The sequence below is a fragment of the Anopheles maculipalpis genome, chromosome 3RL (genome assembly GCF_943734695.1).
Source record: "Anopheles maculipalpis chromosome 3RL, idAnoMacuDA_375_x, whole genome shotgun sequence".
Classification (NCBI taxonomy): Eukaryota; Metazoa; Arthropoda; class Insecta; order Diptera; family Culicidae; genus Anopheles; species Anopheles maculipalpis.
In genome coordinates this window covers 54508613-54527022 of record NC_064872.1, presented here as the reverse complement: position 1 = coordinate 54527022, position 18410 = coordinate 54508613, and the positions used below count along the sequence as shown (strand labels likewise).

Here is an 18410-nt window from a genome sequence, read left to right as displayed (position 1 = left end):
TCAAGCTGAGGAGCTGGACGGACGTATCATGTACATGTGTATGCACAGTTAGTCCAGTCTATTAAAAGTACCATTTTCAGTCTCAACCGTGCGGAAAATTGGCTGCACCGGGTCCCCCCGGCACGTCTCCAGTCGATGCGCGCCGCAGCACACGGTTTGTTTTGTCTGACGTCTTTAATTTCATTGGGCCAATTAGCGTGATGGAGTAGGAATCGTTGAGCTTCGAAATTGGCCCCGTTGCTTGGCTTGCGTCCGCTCTTCGCTTCCCCTTCGGAGGAGATCCGTGATTTTGCGCCTTTTTTTTTCGCTACTGCTCGATGCAAAACTGGCAAAAAGGTATCGGATAATTACTTTATCCAAAAGCACCGTACCTGTGCTCGTCGGTGACCTATTTTAGCGCTGAGCCATAGGCGAGCGAGGCCCTTTTCGAGCAGTAGTTTGAAAAATTGACTTCCCTGGACCTCTTCCTTTCAGCTCTCCGGCGATCTATCGCCGTAGTGCACGTGATTGAAGCCTCCTTGGGGACCTTACCAGCTTCGAAAGCCCACCAACGCTCGCACTCTTTCCATTCCTTATATTCCCATTTCCATCCATTTCGATACCATTAATTCCCCACTTTACGAGCACCTTACCTACAGCAGCTTCCATTTCTGGAACTTCAAGTGGGAGTGTGCTGGAGGTTCGTTTTTATCGATGCTTTATTTTCCGTGCGCTCTGCTCCTTCCCCAACCGTTGCTAGCGAGGGGATTAAATTTTCCATTCTGTCATACGCCTTACGGAAGCTGAATGAAATACTTCTGTTCAGAACAGGTTGTACCGGCCACTCTGAAGGAGGTTAAATTTGTCTTGCACCATAGTTTAACGTCGATCTTCAGTTTACGAGCACGCTTGTTGACCTGCACACCGGGCAGCCATCAATATCCGAGGATCATTGGATTGTTGTTGTTTAAGACCGTGCTGAGAAACTCTGCTCCGCCCGCAACACTTGAACGCGGATCAGAATTATTGTGAACGACCGTAAAGAATAAATGATATACAGTGCGATCGTCGTAACTAACGTCGGTGTCGGCACGGTGTCGATCTGCTTAAGCTGCATCATACCGGGTGTACTGCGTGCACCCAACATTTCGACGACCCCGACGACGTCGAACGTCGGCTGAGCGTAATTGACAACTTAAGTGTAGCAGGAAGTGAGCGGCGTGCAGCCGCAGAAGGGCATAAATATTCATAGTGTTTGTAATAATAATCATAAATGCGTGAAGCCCGAAGCGGTGTGAAATAAATATTTTCATATTTGCCCACCGTGACACAAATTATAAACTTTCAATGTAAATGCGTTCTAATTGGCTTTTCACGAATGATAAATCAAAGCTGCACTCACAAAATTATCATCGCCTCGGGCAAATGTGCATACGCAACTAATTTGACGCTTTTATTTACAATAATCTTATCATAATTCCTTTTATTGTTATGAAGCTCAAGGGACAACTGAAGCAATTTAAATGTTAAACGGGGAGACTCGGTGGCTGAGACTTGAGCGACGTGAGACGAAAGCGTTCCTCCCAATAGAGACTAATCTTACCAACTAGATGGTATTAAGCGACTTTGTGGTTTAATCAAGAACATATGTTAAATACAGGAATATAGTAAAAACAATTGACTAAGTTCCTTAACAGAGAATTGCGACAGCTGCCATCACCGGCTATCACGCAAGAATTTGTACCAAGTGTGAATTTGAGCTCCACAGCCTTTTAGACATTGCTAGTGGCACATGTAGCGACATCGCTCAACATTCGTCGACAGCGCCGTCAGACACGCACGCGGATGTCAAATCTCTCGCGAAAAGGTCGCACTTTAAGGCTCCGCTCGCTTCCCGCGGGAACCAAAGAGAAGGGGGGGGGGGGGGGGGCAAATAATATTGACACATTGACGTTTCGTTTCGTTTCGGCGCCTACTGCTTCGTGCACTGTCAGTGCTTCTAGCCAGGAGCCTGGACGCTTGCGCTGGGCTTGCAAAAGCGCCGAAAGGCTGCAACTAGCCCCCGGGGCAACCCGGTGAACCCTGTCAATAGTTCAACTTTTAAGCACTTTCATATCACAACCGATCGCAACGATACAAAGCCCATATACCGTTCGATCCTCGTTCGCTTTCGTTGAACGAAACTCCACGGTGGCGAGGCGAGGCGAGGGCAGGGCAGCTCCATTATTGTAAAATTACCTCACGTACTTATTCGCGTCCACCGAGCGCCCTGCTCACCCTGCCGGGCCGCTGATTATAGTGGCCGTAGTGCACTCTAAACACTTCTAAACACCATTGTTGGTTCTTTGTTGGCATTATGATGCCGGCAGCGACCCTTCGCCCTTGCTTGGGGAAGCGTCCGGGGCCGTGTCTTTTATCCCCTTATTTCTCCGATCGTGTGATGCAACGCGGTGTCTCCGAGTGTGGTGGCATTCGGGCAGGGAATGGTGCGTTGCAGTGACTATATCTGGCCGTTTGCTTCGGACTGGTGCGCCAATTGAAAATCACCAAACCAGTGCACACACAGGCACACACGTACCGTGCGGTAGCGAAAATCCGTTGGTACGATACCGTTCCGATGAAGAATGTTCAGAACGAAATATCAGAATCGTGACCAATTTCATGTGTGCGCGCCAATGTTGAGCTGTCGTTGTGGAGCTGGCTGTGGCGGTGAACATCTTGCCACTGCCACTCGTACGAACGCCCATGACACCACCAAGGGTATGCATCTAGCAACTTAGCATGTGTACTTGCTTCACAAGCATGTGCGCGGCTTCGCGTTGCTGGACGCAGTTAATACTGGTCGAACGTTTGTTTGGCACCAGTCTATCGTCACCCCTGATGAACGGCCTGGAACCGATTGTAAAGGGACGAACGAAAGTGAAAACGATTCGGTGACGACAAGCGAAAACCAGTGTTAAGCAAACCAACGAGCAGAACCTGCCCAATGCACAGGGGGACTGCGACAGGTTTCGATGCGATTCGTTTGATTAGTTTACACTGAACAGGACAATATTTTATCCTATATTTGCCGCATGTTACACTATTTTTGAATCATTGAAATGTAACGGTTCGAGATCAATTGTGCGAAAGGTGTTCCAATGGACGCGCCAACCTGTTTTGCAATTCTCACGATGCTTCTTCGTCAAAACGCTGGCTCGCTAGAGTAACATTTGATTGCGGTTCGGTTTTATCTTAAAGTAGCAAAGTCGTGCAAATCGATACCGTCGTGCATCATCCTTTTCTCTCAGAAATCTTTCATTGCACTAGTGTGCACATCAGGATGCACCTTACACCCATCCCCAGCTACATGTGAACATCACTATCACCGACAGCATCATCGGTTCTTACAGCATCAAAAATGTCAGATGCACAAATAGCTCGCCAAACAGTTGACGGTCGAAAGGAATGTTCCGACGCGAAAAAACAGAGTGACAGAGAGAGAGAGAGGATAGTCTTCCAACACAACCGGGCTCCAAAACCTTCAGGCGAACCTCTTACAACACGCTTCCTTGCGGCACTCGTACGCCACGCGATGGACGAGATGAAGCGTTTGTTTACTTATATTACCACTTCTTCCTTTCCGTGCAGCACGGGAATCGATATCACGTTTTAGGCATTTAGCGATGAAATATTTGAATTTAAATGGCGAGCTTTTCGAGCACAGTTTTAAAACACATGCTCTCGCGCACACCTCCCCCTATGTCCTCGAGCGTAACATGTACACACAGACGAACGCGCGGCCAGAAATGAAACCCCAAACAAGCAGTGGTTCACTGCTCAATGCGGCCTATCAACCGAACGAACCGACAGCGATAAAGCCAGCAGTATTATTGCGCCCGAGTGAAAAATGTATCGCATTAAGAAAATGATGTTCCAATAATTTTATCCAATTAATCTCCATTCGGGGGAAACTCCAAAGAAACGATGGCGAAGTAGCGAGCTGAAGTGGAAGATGAAAATTTCAATATCTGACACGCCAACTCACACACCAGCATTTTGAAGGTTCACAATATCTTAAATGATTCACTAAACAAAACACAGTCACAATCTGTTGGCTACGACACGGAAACACTTTCGCAAAAGGACGATCAACAGCCCGGGAGACACCGTATGGATGAGCGGGTGATATGTGAAACGTGGCGCGTCGTATGGTGGATGATTCAAACTTTTTGGGGCATAAATCTTCCGGATTCCACCACGCATAAGGTCGAATATTGGAAATCATTAGCCAGATAGTGTCACGAGAGATTACGAGATTCACAAACAGCAGAAGAAAAAAAAAAACGCACATGGTGGATGAAAAATGTGTTTTTATGTTCGTACAATGATGCTGAAATCATTGACCAATTTGGATGATTTGCTTGCCCATACGGACAATGATGCCCTATCAATCATCTGCGCATGGAAGATACAGCTCTTTTTGGGTCTTGCAATGACCGAAGTGGGGAAACTCCATCCACTTTCTTGAGGGATTAATGTCATGTTTCGGTTGTTAGTCTCCTAAATTCTAACCTCTTTTATCGGTGCTGCTCAAAATAGAATTTCATAATGTCAGTCGTGTCATATGCTAATCAGCGATCGTATGCAGAATGATTTATTTTTAGTTGCATGAGGTTCGACCAGAGCTCTACTAACAGTGACGCCTACTGATCTAGAATTCTAACACAGACATAGATGCTTACTACTTCTAGCCTACGGACAGTTGAGCTACCAAGTGCACAGTAATACTAATCCAATTGAACATCAGCAAACGCACTGGAGATCCGAAGTGAGCGAGTGAGAAAGACAGTGTCCATGTTCGTGTATGTAAATTGTTGAATTTATGTTACTGTAATCAAAACGCCCGATTGAGTCACAGGCCTCCAGACGCTCCTTGCATGATTTCGTACGGCGCACGCTGTTAAATGTTAAATTTGCATGTTTCATTCAGCATATGTGCTACATGGCGAACGTGAACGCCAAGAAGCAGCCAAAAAGAACTGCAGAAAAAAAAACTAACTCTGCTCTCCAAACCGAACTGACAAACCAGTGGATGACTAGACTGCAGAGGTAACCTAACCATACGCGCACTGAAGGTATTCCATCGATTCCATGCTACTGCCACGCAGACTCCTGGCAGAAGCTTTCCGCTCAAGACAGAAGACGGTGAGTGAAACAAAAATCCACTACAAGCAGTGAGGAGGAGTTTACACGAACCCTCTGGCTGCTAAATGTCTACCAGTACTTGTGCCACGGATTCGTGCCTATTGCGTTTCAGAGCAAAATGTGTCATTTTCTTCACGCCATGTGCTGCGTTTGCGTACCGCTTTTGGCTTGCATTACTCATGGTGCAGGTCACACTGCCGTGTGCAGGGAACATTTTCCCTTGGGCAGTTTCGGAGCCTTTTGCGAAGGGACCGTGGGTTGACGGAGGCCTTCCTACCTGCCCACACCTTGCGGACGGATCCGTCGGAACGGCGGGACGACGGCCAACATTTGCGCAATGCGCAATACCTTGAAACGACGACGCGTCTTCACTGGCCCGTGCTGCACGGCAAGTGACAAAAACATTGCAAACCTTTTCGAGTATGGTGGGGGGGGAAGGTGTTTTCTTCGCTTCACACACGTCTAATCGCTCACACACATACACAAATAAGCGTGCGCGTGTACACGTGCATACTTATTAGAAACGATCGTACCACGGCCGCGGTATGCGCAGGTTAAGACGAGCCATGCTTAAAACTTCGCACCTTTGCCAGGCTCGTTTGAAGGTGCGCATGACTAATTTCCTAATCATTGTGCAAATATCGTTCGGAAATTGTGAATCGTTTGTCAATATTTGACTCCGTACCGACCGAACCGTCTGACCCATTCCCGGCTCCCGCCTTGTCGGACCGTGAACTGTCCCGGCCATGTCCCTCCAGGGACGCTTCACGCTCTCCGATATGGGCCACTAGCTGTACCGAGTAGACAGGTTATTAATTTGCTCAACAACCACCGCACAGGACATCGATGACAAAATATTGCCATTCTAGGGTGACAGGTGATCGAATGGAGGAAAATGGAGGATTTTTTTTTCACGCTTCCCTCAGTCGGATCGTGTTAGTTTGTAATTGAAAACGTGCGATAGTTATTGGTGACATTTACGGGCAGCTGTGCTGCTTTGGAAGGGTCGACCAAAAAACGAGCTTTTGCTGTTAAAACAATATTTTCTTTTTGTTTAAAATGTGTACTTCCAACCGTTTTGTAAAGGACGTTTAAATATTTCAAACAGCGTGTTGAAATGAATTATTACCAACGTCAACCTATTTTTAAACACATCCTCTATGATCAGTTTTATCGTGCGCCAAGATGATTGCATAAGTTTGCACCTCATGAGAAACCCTGATAAGCTGGCAAGTAATCTTATCGTGGTCAAACGTTGCGAAAACCAAAGTCAAATAGGTGCAAATCCAAGGTTAGTACCCGGACATGAGCCGTGAACGCTTGGTCCACTAAAATATTCCGCCGTGGCCAACATTGGAGCTCCATCGGTGCAATAGAGCATATTGTGTCGCCGGTTTGTATCGTATCAAAAAGCAAACACCATATCCCCGGCGACAACGGTGGTCTTCTCATCCAGAAGGGTGTCCACCACGGTCTTATTAGCTGTTGCGATGGATCCCGCCACGATATGCGGCGATCCTACCGTAGCTCCGTTTGCAATCATTGACGTTTTTATGCCGCTGTTGTTGTGATGAGTGGACTCTTCGGCAACAGTGACTGGTTGGTTGTTGCTTTTTTCCTCTCTCTCTCTCTCTCTCTCTCTCTCTCTCTCTCTCTCTCTCTCTCTCTCTCTCTCTTATTTTCATACATCAAATTTTTCCCTTTTTTTTGAATCCCACTGCTGCGGCATGTCGCGGGCTGTTGTCCCTTTCTATGCTGACCTGTTGCGTCAAAAGGGAATCAACAAGTTTGCTTAACAAAAGTGCCCCACCACACCGCCCCTACACCACTCGGCTCGGCTTCTGCTGATGGATTTCATCAAAATCGACAATGGTTGTCGTTCTTTGCGATGAGTTTTCGTCTTTCGGTACTGTGTCCATTCGCAAGAAAACCATCGAGACCGTGGTGGTGGACCTCTATCAGTGCAAACATACTTTTTATCGCAAAACAAACAAACGAGTTGGCACAACCGAGTGGACCGAAACTGCGGTGGGCTGGGAAGGAAATCCACCGAGCGCTACGTGCAGCGCTGCGACACGATCCCCCGAATTGCGAAACGACCAACTGAGACCGAAGCTGGAACACGGCGAGTACCTTCAAAGACGGCATCAGTTTTTTTTGTCTCCACGCAAAGAGAGCTACAAAAAACACACTCACACAAAACTTCTGCCAATTCCCAGCGCAGCGCAAAATATCTTCCGATCGTGCGGAAACGTGCCCAGAAGGTGCGGAACAGTCCCCGCTGGGGTTATGGTACAGCTGGTAGGCACTAGTAGGACCTAGGCCGTACTTTCCATCCGACCCGGTTCCCTGAGTATGAGTAATAGGGAAACGATTTTGCATCGGGCTAGGTCCTCGGGATGGGAGTGCGGAATCGGTATTTGGGACGTTCGCTCAGTAGGTTTAATTAAATTTACAATCAATTTGTTTGTCTCGGCGGTGGATTCGTAGCGTGATCCACGGCTTGCCAGCAATTCTCGTCTCCAGCCGTTTTGTTGCCGTTGCAACAGCTTCAGTTCAGGTTAGTTGATCATTTATGAGTCGTTAGAGCAGTGGCCAGGAGCGCTGCTGTAAATGCTAATACTGTGTGTTCTAGCAATCGCATCAAATCATCGGGGAGTCGCTCATAAATTGTACCCATTTTACCGGCCAAATCCACGGTGGTGCCTGGCGAGCTGTTTTATATCCGCGAAACTGCGCTCGTTTAGGGTGGCTTGTAGGTATTTAGCATAACATTTGCACAAAGGCAGTCGGTGTCAGTGGTTGGCCAATAATCATAACCTATATCCTGGAAGCGTTTGCTGTTGTGGAGCTGCCGCTGTGGAGTAATCTGAGCTTCTGGGAGACGCTTTTGCACGCATCAGCATTATGGAGCAATTCTATAAAGTATCCTCGAAGTACATGCCTCTAGTGTCGCCATCTAATGAGGCTTGTGCATGTACGACTAGACTGCATCTGAAACGGATCTTCGCTTTGGATCTTGACTTAACGACCTGCTAGGTCATGTTGGCAAATCTAATGGCTTACGAGACTTATTGATACCCTCGTAGTTGGTGAGTTAGGTCACTCTACGGGAGAATGGTCGGCATGGGTTGGAGGATCGACTACACTGTCGGCTATACCACTGGAACGCCCCAAATAAAGGAATCATTAAAAATACATCATGATGACTATTTTGAAGAAAACTTTAGATCTTATACCGCAATTGACTGATAAATGACCCACTTTTTACCCCAAAAATAGATATCTTTTCAAACCCTTTAAGAACCTACAAAAAGTCAGACAAAATTTGGAATTCTAGTTCGCAACAAAGGTGGTAAGCCATAATTTGCACGCCATACATTCATGATCCAACAAGAAAGAATTAATTGTATTTCGAACATTTCCTCGATCATCACATACGGTACGGTACGACCGATTGCTCTGTCCATGATTGTGATGGTTGTCACCCATGTCCATGGAGTGCTTCGCCACCAGAAAACGAGGTTAATTTGCCATCAAACACACACACTCTCTCGAATGGAGCCCGAATGCATCCATTCAATTCAAATTTTATCGCATTTTTGTCCATTATTTTAATCGAAACGGGGGCCCCCCCATCTGGGTTTTGTGCACGGTTCAGCTTGCTAGCTACTGTCAACTGGCACGCTAAATCCGGTGGCTCACTGGTTATTTATGGAGTGTTCAGTCCCCAACCGATTGACACGCAGCGGTGCAGATTTCGAGCATCCATCAGATGAATTATGTGCCGGGCTGAGGCTAAACCACCGGCGTAACGCTGCAATGGGCAGCCACACGTTGGCGTGGCATTCCTCGTTAGCTACGTGCCAAAGTCCGAAACCAGATGGGGGTGACACATCTGATCGCGGTCAACCGTCACCCTGGATCTCACCTTTTGCCCCGTTATGTCAGCTTCCTTCTTCTCTCCAACGCTCGACGACTATCGGACGACTCCCTGGCCTGCAACTATCCCCACCCTGCCCTTCTACCACCATGACCCACCCACACCGAGTTCACCGGCTGACCAGCGCGATTCGATCGATCGATGAACATATTTTCAATGGACATTTTGTCGAACCGGTGGCCTCATTCCGCCCGGCCAGTGTGTGCTGTACTTTGCGCGGGGGCTTCAGCGAATCTGGACAGCTGGAGACGGAGATCGGGTTCGTTCTGTTTTATTATAACTTTCAGCTATATCTCACCTCTAGCGTACCAGGAGGTAGTGATGAGGGAGAACAACAGCATGCATTGCGTTAGAGCCAAGCTTCAATTGAGCTGGTTCGATGCCAGTGTTCTTAGCCTAGTGACACAGATATCTACACCATTATGCGTTCCGATGTGTGCGGGGCAGTCAGAACACTAACCGACGGTGCTAAACGTGTCACTGAGTATGCTCGGTGAGGCTAATTTATTGCACACAAAAAGAACTGCAATCAATCCGACACTGAGCTAAACGGTCTGATGGTTTTATTGAGCTGTTTGGCATTTTGTTTAAGATTATTTTACACAAATATTGCGCCAAGATTTGTAAAATCGACTATATTTGTCACCCTTTCAAGCGTAATGGTGGTTCAAGCATTCAATCCTTAGAAAGTTCCCATTTAGATAGCATTTTATTTGACAGCATAATACAATGCAGAGCACACGACAACTTCCCGCTCCGTCGACCGCCAATGCACCATTGAATTGTCAATAGTACGGACCTTTAGTAGCGGGTTGCTGCTGTTACTGCACCATACTTATACTGTATAGGCTACAAGCTATAATTTTGTCGTACAAATCTAGTCTTCCGGTTCAGTAGTAAACCGTCGAATCGTACCTTGAGAAGCAAACTAACTCATTGTAAGTGCATTGAGTTTTGTGTCGTATCAAATTACTCATTCCACTCAATCGCAATGGTACTAACGGCACCAAACAAGCTACTTCTAATAGTGCAACACTTAACAATGCCTCGATCTTACACAGGCAGTCTTCCTTCTTCCCACACCGAACTGCACTCGGTATTGTGCGAATTCTAAGCAATTGAGATATTGAGAAGTTAATATTCTATTTGCGGCTCAAACACCCATGCCTGCCTCACCAAAGCTGCTAAAGTGTCATCTCACCTCGATCTGCCTATATACACCCCCTGCCTTCCCACGATCGTGCGTTTCGATCAACGATGCTAAAGAATAATATAAAATCGATCGTAAATTCTTCTACAAAACGCCGCACAGCATTTCACATGCATGCCGCGGTACGCCACCAGCCAGATATTGTGAGGATAATTTTTTTACGGCCGATTGTATGCAAATGTGCCTGCCGGCTGCAGCACGGAGGGGACGCTGGATGAAATGGATGAGCACGGGGCAAGCTGCAAGCGCAAAGTACTACCATTTTGCTTTATTTAGTTGCAGTTTTTGTTTTGCCTTTCCGCCAGTGCTAGGCCAATAACGCGCTCATAAGTGTTTAAAATCTGCCGTTTTTGGTCAGTTGTAATGTGGCTCCGATTTCTCGGCAGTTCAATCGCCTCGTTCCGTGCCGTTTTTCGTCCACATGCCAAGAACGAGGAACCATTTTTCATGGTTCCCGCCATAGCGGCATCACGCATAACGTCCGATGGGGTTCGCAAACGTGATAAAAATGCATGTTTACGGCGAATTTATTATCTGGCCGGGGGCTAAATTGGGACATGTGTTACTACATGCAGATGCGCATGTTTACGGCGCTATTTACATAAACCATTAAACTCTAATGTAATCTAGAATATTAAAAGCTGCATGGAGCTTAACTGCATTCAAAAACCGTTTTGGTGACTGTAAAATTTCGCAATTTATTGTCTGCTTACATTGATTTTCCTTGTTGCAACATTCCGGTAGAGATTCCATTTGTTTGCTCGTGCAGTACCAGTCGATCGCACTGTACAACTGTATGTGCGGCATTTAATGCGGAGAATTTAATTGCAGAAAAGCAGTTGGCACCACCGCTAGCAGTAAATAAATCAATCACACTGATCTGTTGCTTATAATCTCTGTGATTATCGTCTCCAGTTTGTTCGATGCTCACTAAAAACAGTTGGTAAACGTTTGTTTCTGCGCTAACCAACGGTCCACGGACGAAGCGCACTGGCAAGTAGCATTTGAGACCGTCACTTTAGCGTCCATCAAGTGATCTAATCGTTTCCATAGTTTCTCATAGTCTCGCCAGGGATTCTAAGGTGGCCCGTAGATCACACCAACCGGCAACACGACTCGTCCCGATCCCAACCATCCGTCCGGTCTAGGGGGATGGTTTGTGACAGGCACGCCGTACGACTGCCGCAACGGCTTTCACTAGAGTCCATCTGCCTAAGCATAGGTCGATGGCCCTCAGCGCAGGGAAGGGTTATGTTTATGTAAATTAATGTTCTCAGTGATTGGGATTGACAGCGCGCGAAGATCGTTGTGAGGTGCAATCGGAATTGATCATCTGCTGGTTTGATGCTCGTAACAGAGCTGTAGTTGAATATTTGCTGTGTTGTTAAAACACATTTTGGTTAGTTTTTGAGTTTGTCGGAACGATGAAATAAATACTACTTCATAGTAAGTTTTAAAAATAAAGGTTATCATAATATGAACATGAAGCACTCATCGTCAGTAGCATCTCTCACATTCATCGTCTTCCCGCCAGAAAGCATTCCACTGTAAAAAATGTATAATCCTGCCAACAGTGCATTTTTTGACAAACAAGCTAAATGCATTTGTTGTAATGAAACGTCTTATCATAAATTATGTACCGACTGCGGTCTTCACACAAATTGGTCCTCCCCGGATCGGCACCGAACCGTCGTCGGCGACAATCTCGAGCAAGACAACGTTCATTAATATTTCTCTCTTTCGGGTTTATTATCCACAACAATTAATTTCAGTCACCAGAATTAGAATTTCGGCATGAGCTGATGGGGCGCATAAATAAATTGGAAACCGATGTCGAGCTGGACGTTGTACCGGGCAGTCAGCATCATCCATCATCCAGCTCGCCACTGTCGTCGTCGGGATTATCCAGCTACACCGGCCAGAACTACGACCACTATGGGAAGGAGTTTTTCTTCGGTACGTATCAGCAAAGATTTGGATGGGAAAGAAAGGGAAATGAAAAGTTGATGGGAATGTTTTGGCTACTGGAATGGAGGGACGAGCTTAAGCTACTTACGCAAAAGATAACAGTTTTGAATTTGTTTAAGTTTCCGCTACAAAACGGATTAATAAACTGAACTTCTGTGTCTATTTTGTACCGTTCCGGTTGTACCATTGCAGGCAACAAACATCGAGACATGCTGTGCACGGAAGCGGAGGATTCTTTTCTTCGGCCACCGCTGTGGGAGGACATCACCAGCTCGATACAGAACATCGATCCCGAAAATGCTATCATGCTGGGCACCATGAACGGCATACCGCAGGTCAAGATGGAAGCCGTCGACGACCCGTTCCTGGAACCATTGTCCTCACCATTGCTCAGCCCTCTCGAGATCAAAACCGAAAAGAGCAACCTACTGGCGCAGGGCGCCACCAACCATAACAACAACCTTAGCCATCTGCACAATAACAACAACAACAACAACAACAGCATCCACCAAAACCATATGCACAGCGACGTCACCAGCTGTCACAATAATAGCAACAGTAACAACAACAATAATAGCAATAATTTCCTCTCGAACAATGGTACCGGCTACACGCATAGCATCGCACCAGCTCATGGTCATCCAAATCAGCACAACAATCTCAATGGCTATCTAGCTGGAACGAATGGGAGTGGTTCTAGTCTGCAGCTTCTCACTAATCACCCACCTCAGCAGCAGCAGCAGCAACATCATCAGCCTCAACAGCTGCAGCAGCAGCAGCATCATCAACTGCAGCATCCCCACCATCAGCAACACCAGCAGCCGCATCATCATCAGCAACACCACCAACATCAGCAACATCTGCAGGTTAACCAGAACAATAACTACTATCACTGGCAGCCCCAGCAACATCAAGCGCCGACGGTTACCGGTGGAACGGCTACCCTAACTCAACCTCCTGGCCCTATGTACCATGGCAAATATGCTGCAACGCAAGGCTCCAATGTTTGTGCAGCACCTATTTCGAGGCTAATGTACGTCCCGCCACTAACTCCACCGAACTCTGATCCCGGTAGTCCTGGGAACAATTTGCAGGTTAGTGTTGTTTGTGTTACCATCAGAAATTGACACCAAATTACTAGCTCAATAAGTGTTTTCTTTCTTTAGAACCCACCACGCAGAACCCCACCTCCACCTTATCATCAACAGCAACAACAGCAGCAGCAGCAGCAGCAACATCAACAACAACACATTGCTCTACAAGGAAATCATATCCACCATCACCCGCACGGTGGTATGGTAGGTGCACAATCGGTAGCGGGGCCGACCTCCAACCAGTTGCTTCAACAACAGCTACCCCAAACCCCCGTTTCAATGTCTCAACCAACGCAACCAAATCCGATTACATCCAACGGTTCCGTCCATCCACTGCCGGCGATCCCGAATGTGATCGGTTCGCTTGTACCGGTCTCCGGTACGAGCAACGGATCCAGCGCCGGCAACAACGGTGGACCACCACCGCCGGTGTCCGGCCGTAATGGATCTTCCTCGCGCGGTTCTAGTTCCAAGCGGCAAGGCTCCGCACACAGTATCAACAGCGTGCTCAGCAGTGCCGGTGTCGTGAAACACATCGTAGGCCGTTACAACCGTCGCAACAATCCTGAGCTGGAGAAACGGCGGATACACCACTGTGATTTTATCGGTAAGTACGAAACGCTCCAACAAAGTGTCCCGCGCTTTCGCTCCCGGTGGTTTTGGATTCGGTTCACCGCGAAACCGAACCTAATTCCCATGAAATCGGTGCTGTCTCGTACGGGACAGTAGGTTCGTTCCCACAATCCGCCCACCTTGGAGACTGCAGGGCGATCTTTACCTGCTGATAACACGATTGTCCAAATGATCACTTCATTACCAAATGCAGTGTTGGTGTAGTAGCGGTCAGCGACAACACCCCACACCCGATGCATGTTCCTGTGCCCGATTGAGCAGCCAGATAATTAACAATATGGATAATTTTGTCCAAACGCCTAGCAGTATGTTTGTTTTGTGTATGGATCGACTGCCATCGACAACCCTATCGATAGACCTACCGGAGGGTAATCAGCACCAAACACTTACAGCACGGATGTCTTGCGCAGGTCTTTTCAGGCCGGCCGGTTCCAGGTGCCATCCATAAATGGAATGTGAGAAAAATCACTCGTCAATTTTTCACTACCTACCGCTACCGGCAAAGAAGTCACCCAAAGGGTCGCCCATTCCCTAGAGAGCTTGTCCTCGGCAGTACTCGATCCCGATCCGGGCATGCATTGGTGCTGCAATAAAATTAAGACATTTACGCGATAATTCATTAGTTCTCTCTCTCTCTCTTTCTCCCTTTTTGATTATGATGTTTGAGGGCGATCCCTCAGCAAAAGGAGACCCGACCGCAAACGTGCTCGTTTTTCCTTTGCGTACGCGCCATTTAAAATCGATAATTATCACTCTCGGTTCGTCGGTCGTTCGTCCGTCTGTGTGTGCCCTCTCCATCCCCCCCCCCCCCCCCACATCCCCTGCTTCGTGATCGCGATCGCGAGGCGTAAATGGGGGTAGCAAAGCGTGAAGTTACCTTATTCGAGTGTTCCACCGCGTCTCGCGTACAACGGTACAACCTGCGGGATTGGTCAACGTGCGATATTCTTTCACGGTAACTAGCAACGATCAGCTGATGAATCAATTTGTACCCAGCTTGCCGGGACTAGAAAAGTTTCATTTTCACCCACGTCCAAACAAGGCCTTTGTGTATGGTGGAGAACTCAACTTTCGATGCATTTTTCCCATAGCTTTGTAGCGCATTGCTGAGCTTTTCGTCAACGCTGGGGTGGAGTTTACCTTCTACGGTAAAAAGGGAGGCGGCCGAGAGACAGTGCAGGTGAATGAAGCTATTGAAAGAGTCGGTAATTAGTGCTGATATGGGTAGAACAGCATAGCTAACACTTTACCATGAATAAGGATTAGTTAAGTGTATCAGGAACGGTTTTTTTTACTTTCTTACAAGCTGGGTGAACCACTTCATTTGATTCGCATTATTTAAAATTTGAAATTTAAACCATCTTGTTCTGTTAACTGAATTTCATCCACGAGAAACAGCTAAACCCAAACCATACGATTTACCCGTAAGCTGTCTTGGAGCCATTTTTTGTGCAAATTGAGCCGCCTGCTGATTATTATGACCCGTCACAATCTCGATCACAACTCGTCAGCTAATCAGGGCTAGCAGTCGCGACAGAATCGAACGCCTTCCCCCGAGCTCCAACACTCCAAGACAACACCTTTGGGTCGTCGATCAAACGTCATCACAAATGTACGGAGGAAACCTGCCACCGCCAGCGTCACACCGCCACCAATTAACCGTAATTTTCACCCTGAACCAATTTAACGCGATCGAATTCGCAATTGGCAATGTTATTGTCGGGCAAAAGTGAAACCTTCCCACTTTCAACCGGGGCGTCCACAGGTCCTTGTGTAGCGACCAAAAAAAAAAATCTACAAGGAAGTGGTCCATTTAATAGAGGATCAGTCACAAAGTCCAGACAGATGTTACGCCAGTTTTTATCCGCACGCAGTTAAGCACCTCGATCGATTGGTGATCTGATTTTTGTTGTTGTTGCGCTGCCTGCTGCTAAGTCTCTGCACAGCCGTGGGCAAACACAATTGTCCTAACGAAGCGCGTAATTATTTTCTCTAATTAAATCAATTAATGGTGATCGGCAGGTTACTCCCGTTGCTGGAGGAAAGCACGTCTCACCTTGCCGGATGTGTCGAGCAATGCTCACGTTTTTCTTCCATGCATTAAGCAGCGAACGGTGGCCGTCTCGGTGGCACAGCCACTTGCGATACCCTCGCGAAAGGAGCAGAATTTTTAATCATGATTTATCACATAATAAGATTTAATAATTGCGTCCCGATTGCCTCCCCACCGATCGTTCCCGATCAAGGAGGTGGGAAACAATGATTTATTGATTCCTATTCGGATTTTTTTTCTGCAACTCGCGAGTGCGCCAGACTGTACTATTCCCCTTTCACACGCCATCCATCTTTGCCGCCACCTCGTGAACTGACAGCTGGGAAGACAGACAACACACTGAGCACCCGGGATGCACTGTAGATGGTGGGTGAAAAAGTTGTCATCGGCTCGATACAGCGTCGATTCCATATAGAGTGGTGAGAAACGTGCGCGATTCGGTGCGCGTAATGTGAGCGATGCACTCCCGGCTGAACTAGTTCCACAATATCTTCTGCTGCTGCACGTGCAGCAGCCGTGTTGCAGTGCACATCATCTTTCGAATCCGATTGGTAGCTAAATCAGCAGCAACATAATCACTGTTACTGCCAACAACCCGCTGACATGGAGTAGGATGTCGAACCGAGCATAAACCCTGGGATCCAGGATTTGCCATTGCAGGGAGCCCCTTCAACAGTGTCATCTGTCAGCGTGTCTTTGGGCCACGCTAGTGTTGCAGCTTTTGGCATGTTACACTACATTACCGCAGCGGCGAAACACATCGTGTGTCAACGCGTACAAAGTTCTCCGGCGCTCTATCAGGACAAATAGAGGCCCCGTCCCAGCACAGATCCCCAAGCAGCCCGCACAGTTCGGGGGAGGTTTGAAAATTGAAAAATCATTAATAACGCGCCAATGTTTGTTTGCTCCCTGTTATTAGTCGCGCTTTACACAACTTCCAATCCAATTGAATTTGTCGATACAATTTATGATTAATACGCTACAATCTGGCACCGGTTACGCCGGGATCGAAGCTTTCGAGCCGGCAATTGTTTGTTTGTTACCGTCGTGTCGAGGACATGTCGGCGGGGGTCACTCAATTGCCACCGCGCGAACAAACAAACAAGCACACGGCACTCAGGGTCTGGATTTGCTGAACTTCTGAACTCCACTTCTACCCCCGTGTCTGCCCGAGGTCGGACCGTTTGGGAGTAGTGCTTTATTTATGCTTTTATGTTCTGTTTTTTTTTTCTTCTTCTTCCTTGCATACAAGAACTAGCGCAAGCCAATCTTGATCGTCACCCGGGTGCTTTGTCCATTGACGAATGATCGTGAATCAAGATCGAATTCTTAGCTGACGCGAGTGTGACGTGATTTTTCTTTACCAATCAATCAAAAAGGCATGATACACAGTTTTTACGCGTTACGATTGTACGGGGCAGCGACAGGGCCCGAACAACACCGCTGTGGCATATGCCATAAGGTTCGGACGAACATTATCGATCGATCTGGTGTTGGGTTCTCGGGGTTCCGAGATTTGTATTCGCGTTTGGTAGGCCCTTAATCTCCTCCCGCTGGCGGCGCAACACATCGAACCAAACTCGATTTTGACCGCAGATCGATTCTAGTTCATCAGTTCGAGAACAAGGAATCGAACGCATGGGAACATGTTTTAAGTACAACAACAACGTGAAATCGGTACAGCTTACTTTACCCTCGTTAGAGGGCTTTGAAATGGGTGGTGTGTAGCAAGGAGAAAAAAAAAAGCAGTCATACGCTGTACTTCGTATCTGTTCCAGCAAACCGGATATTGTCAATTTAAGCACAAAACAATGTTTCTTTATTGCTGAAGGTTAATCACCTGGCTTATATCATTTTCAAATTGGTGTACAATATGTCTTCATGGCAGTGGGATTAAATGTATTTCCTGGTTTAGAATAATTTTTTTCAAGGTACAAAGAACAGTACACAAAAAGGAGGATTTTAATTCTTAAAGAAATATTCTCAATCAATAAGAGTCTAGTCTAGCAAAGCAGTTCTATCTTCTTCTTTTTCTTCTTCTCCTTCTTCTTCTTGGCTTAACGGCCGTAAGGTCACGCCAGCCATCCGAATGGCTTACTAGACTTGCCGATAACCACGTAGTTGGGAGTTCAAATCCTCACTACTATGGAACGGTCCCCGGATTGGATTTGAACCCCAGTCCTGTCGGTTGAAGACCGGCCCCGCTGTTGCCTACACCAACGCGCCGCCCGACAGTTCTACGTTAAAAAACGTAAAAATAAAATTCTGTAATGCTTACATGTTCCAAACTCGATACGTTTTGAACTCGTCCTTCATAACATTTAGCAATTAAAGGAATGGGAT

The 18410-nt window shown here is 47.1% G+C and overlaps 2 protein-coding genes across 2 annotated transcripts in view; one reads left to right on the top strand and one right to left on the bottom strand.

Annotated features, from left to right (window-relative positions):
- Positions 1 to 18410, bottom strand: part of LOC126563180 (selenoprotein F) — an 805869-nt gene that overhangs the window by 217828 nt on the left and 569631 nt on the right. The gene's annotated exons all lie outside the window — the stretch shown is intronic.
- LOC126563591 (dendritic arbor reduction protein 1-like) overlaps positions 1 to 18410 on the top strand; it is a 110727-nt gene that overhangs the window by 39669 nt on the left and 52648 nt on the right. Inside the window, exons 2-4 of the mRNA XM_050220236.1 lie at positions 12092 to 12275; positions 12480 to 13381; positions 13454 to 13988. Coding sequence (XP_050076193.1) covers positions 12092 to 12275; positions 12480 to 13381; positions 13454 to 13988 — 1621 coding nt within the window. The remainder of the gene's footprint in view (positions 1 to 12091; positions 12276 to 12479; positions 13382 to 13453; positions 13989 to 18410) is intronic.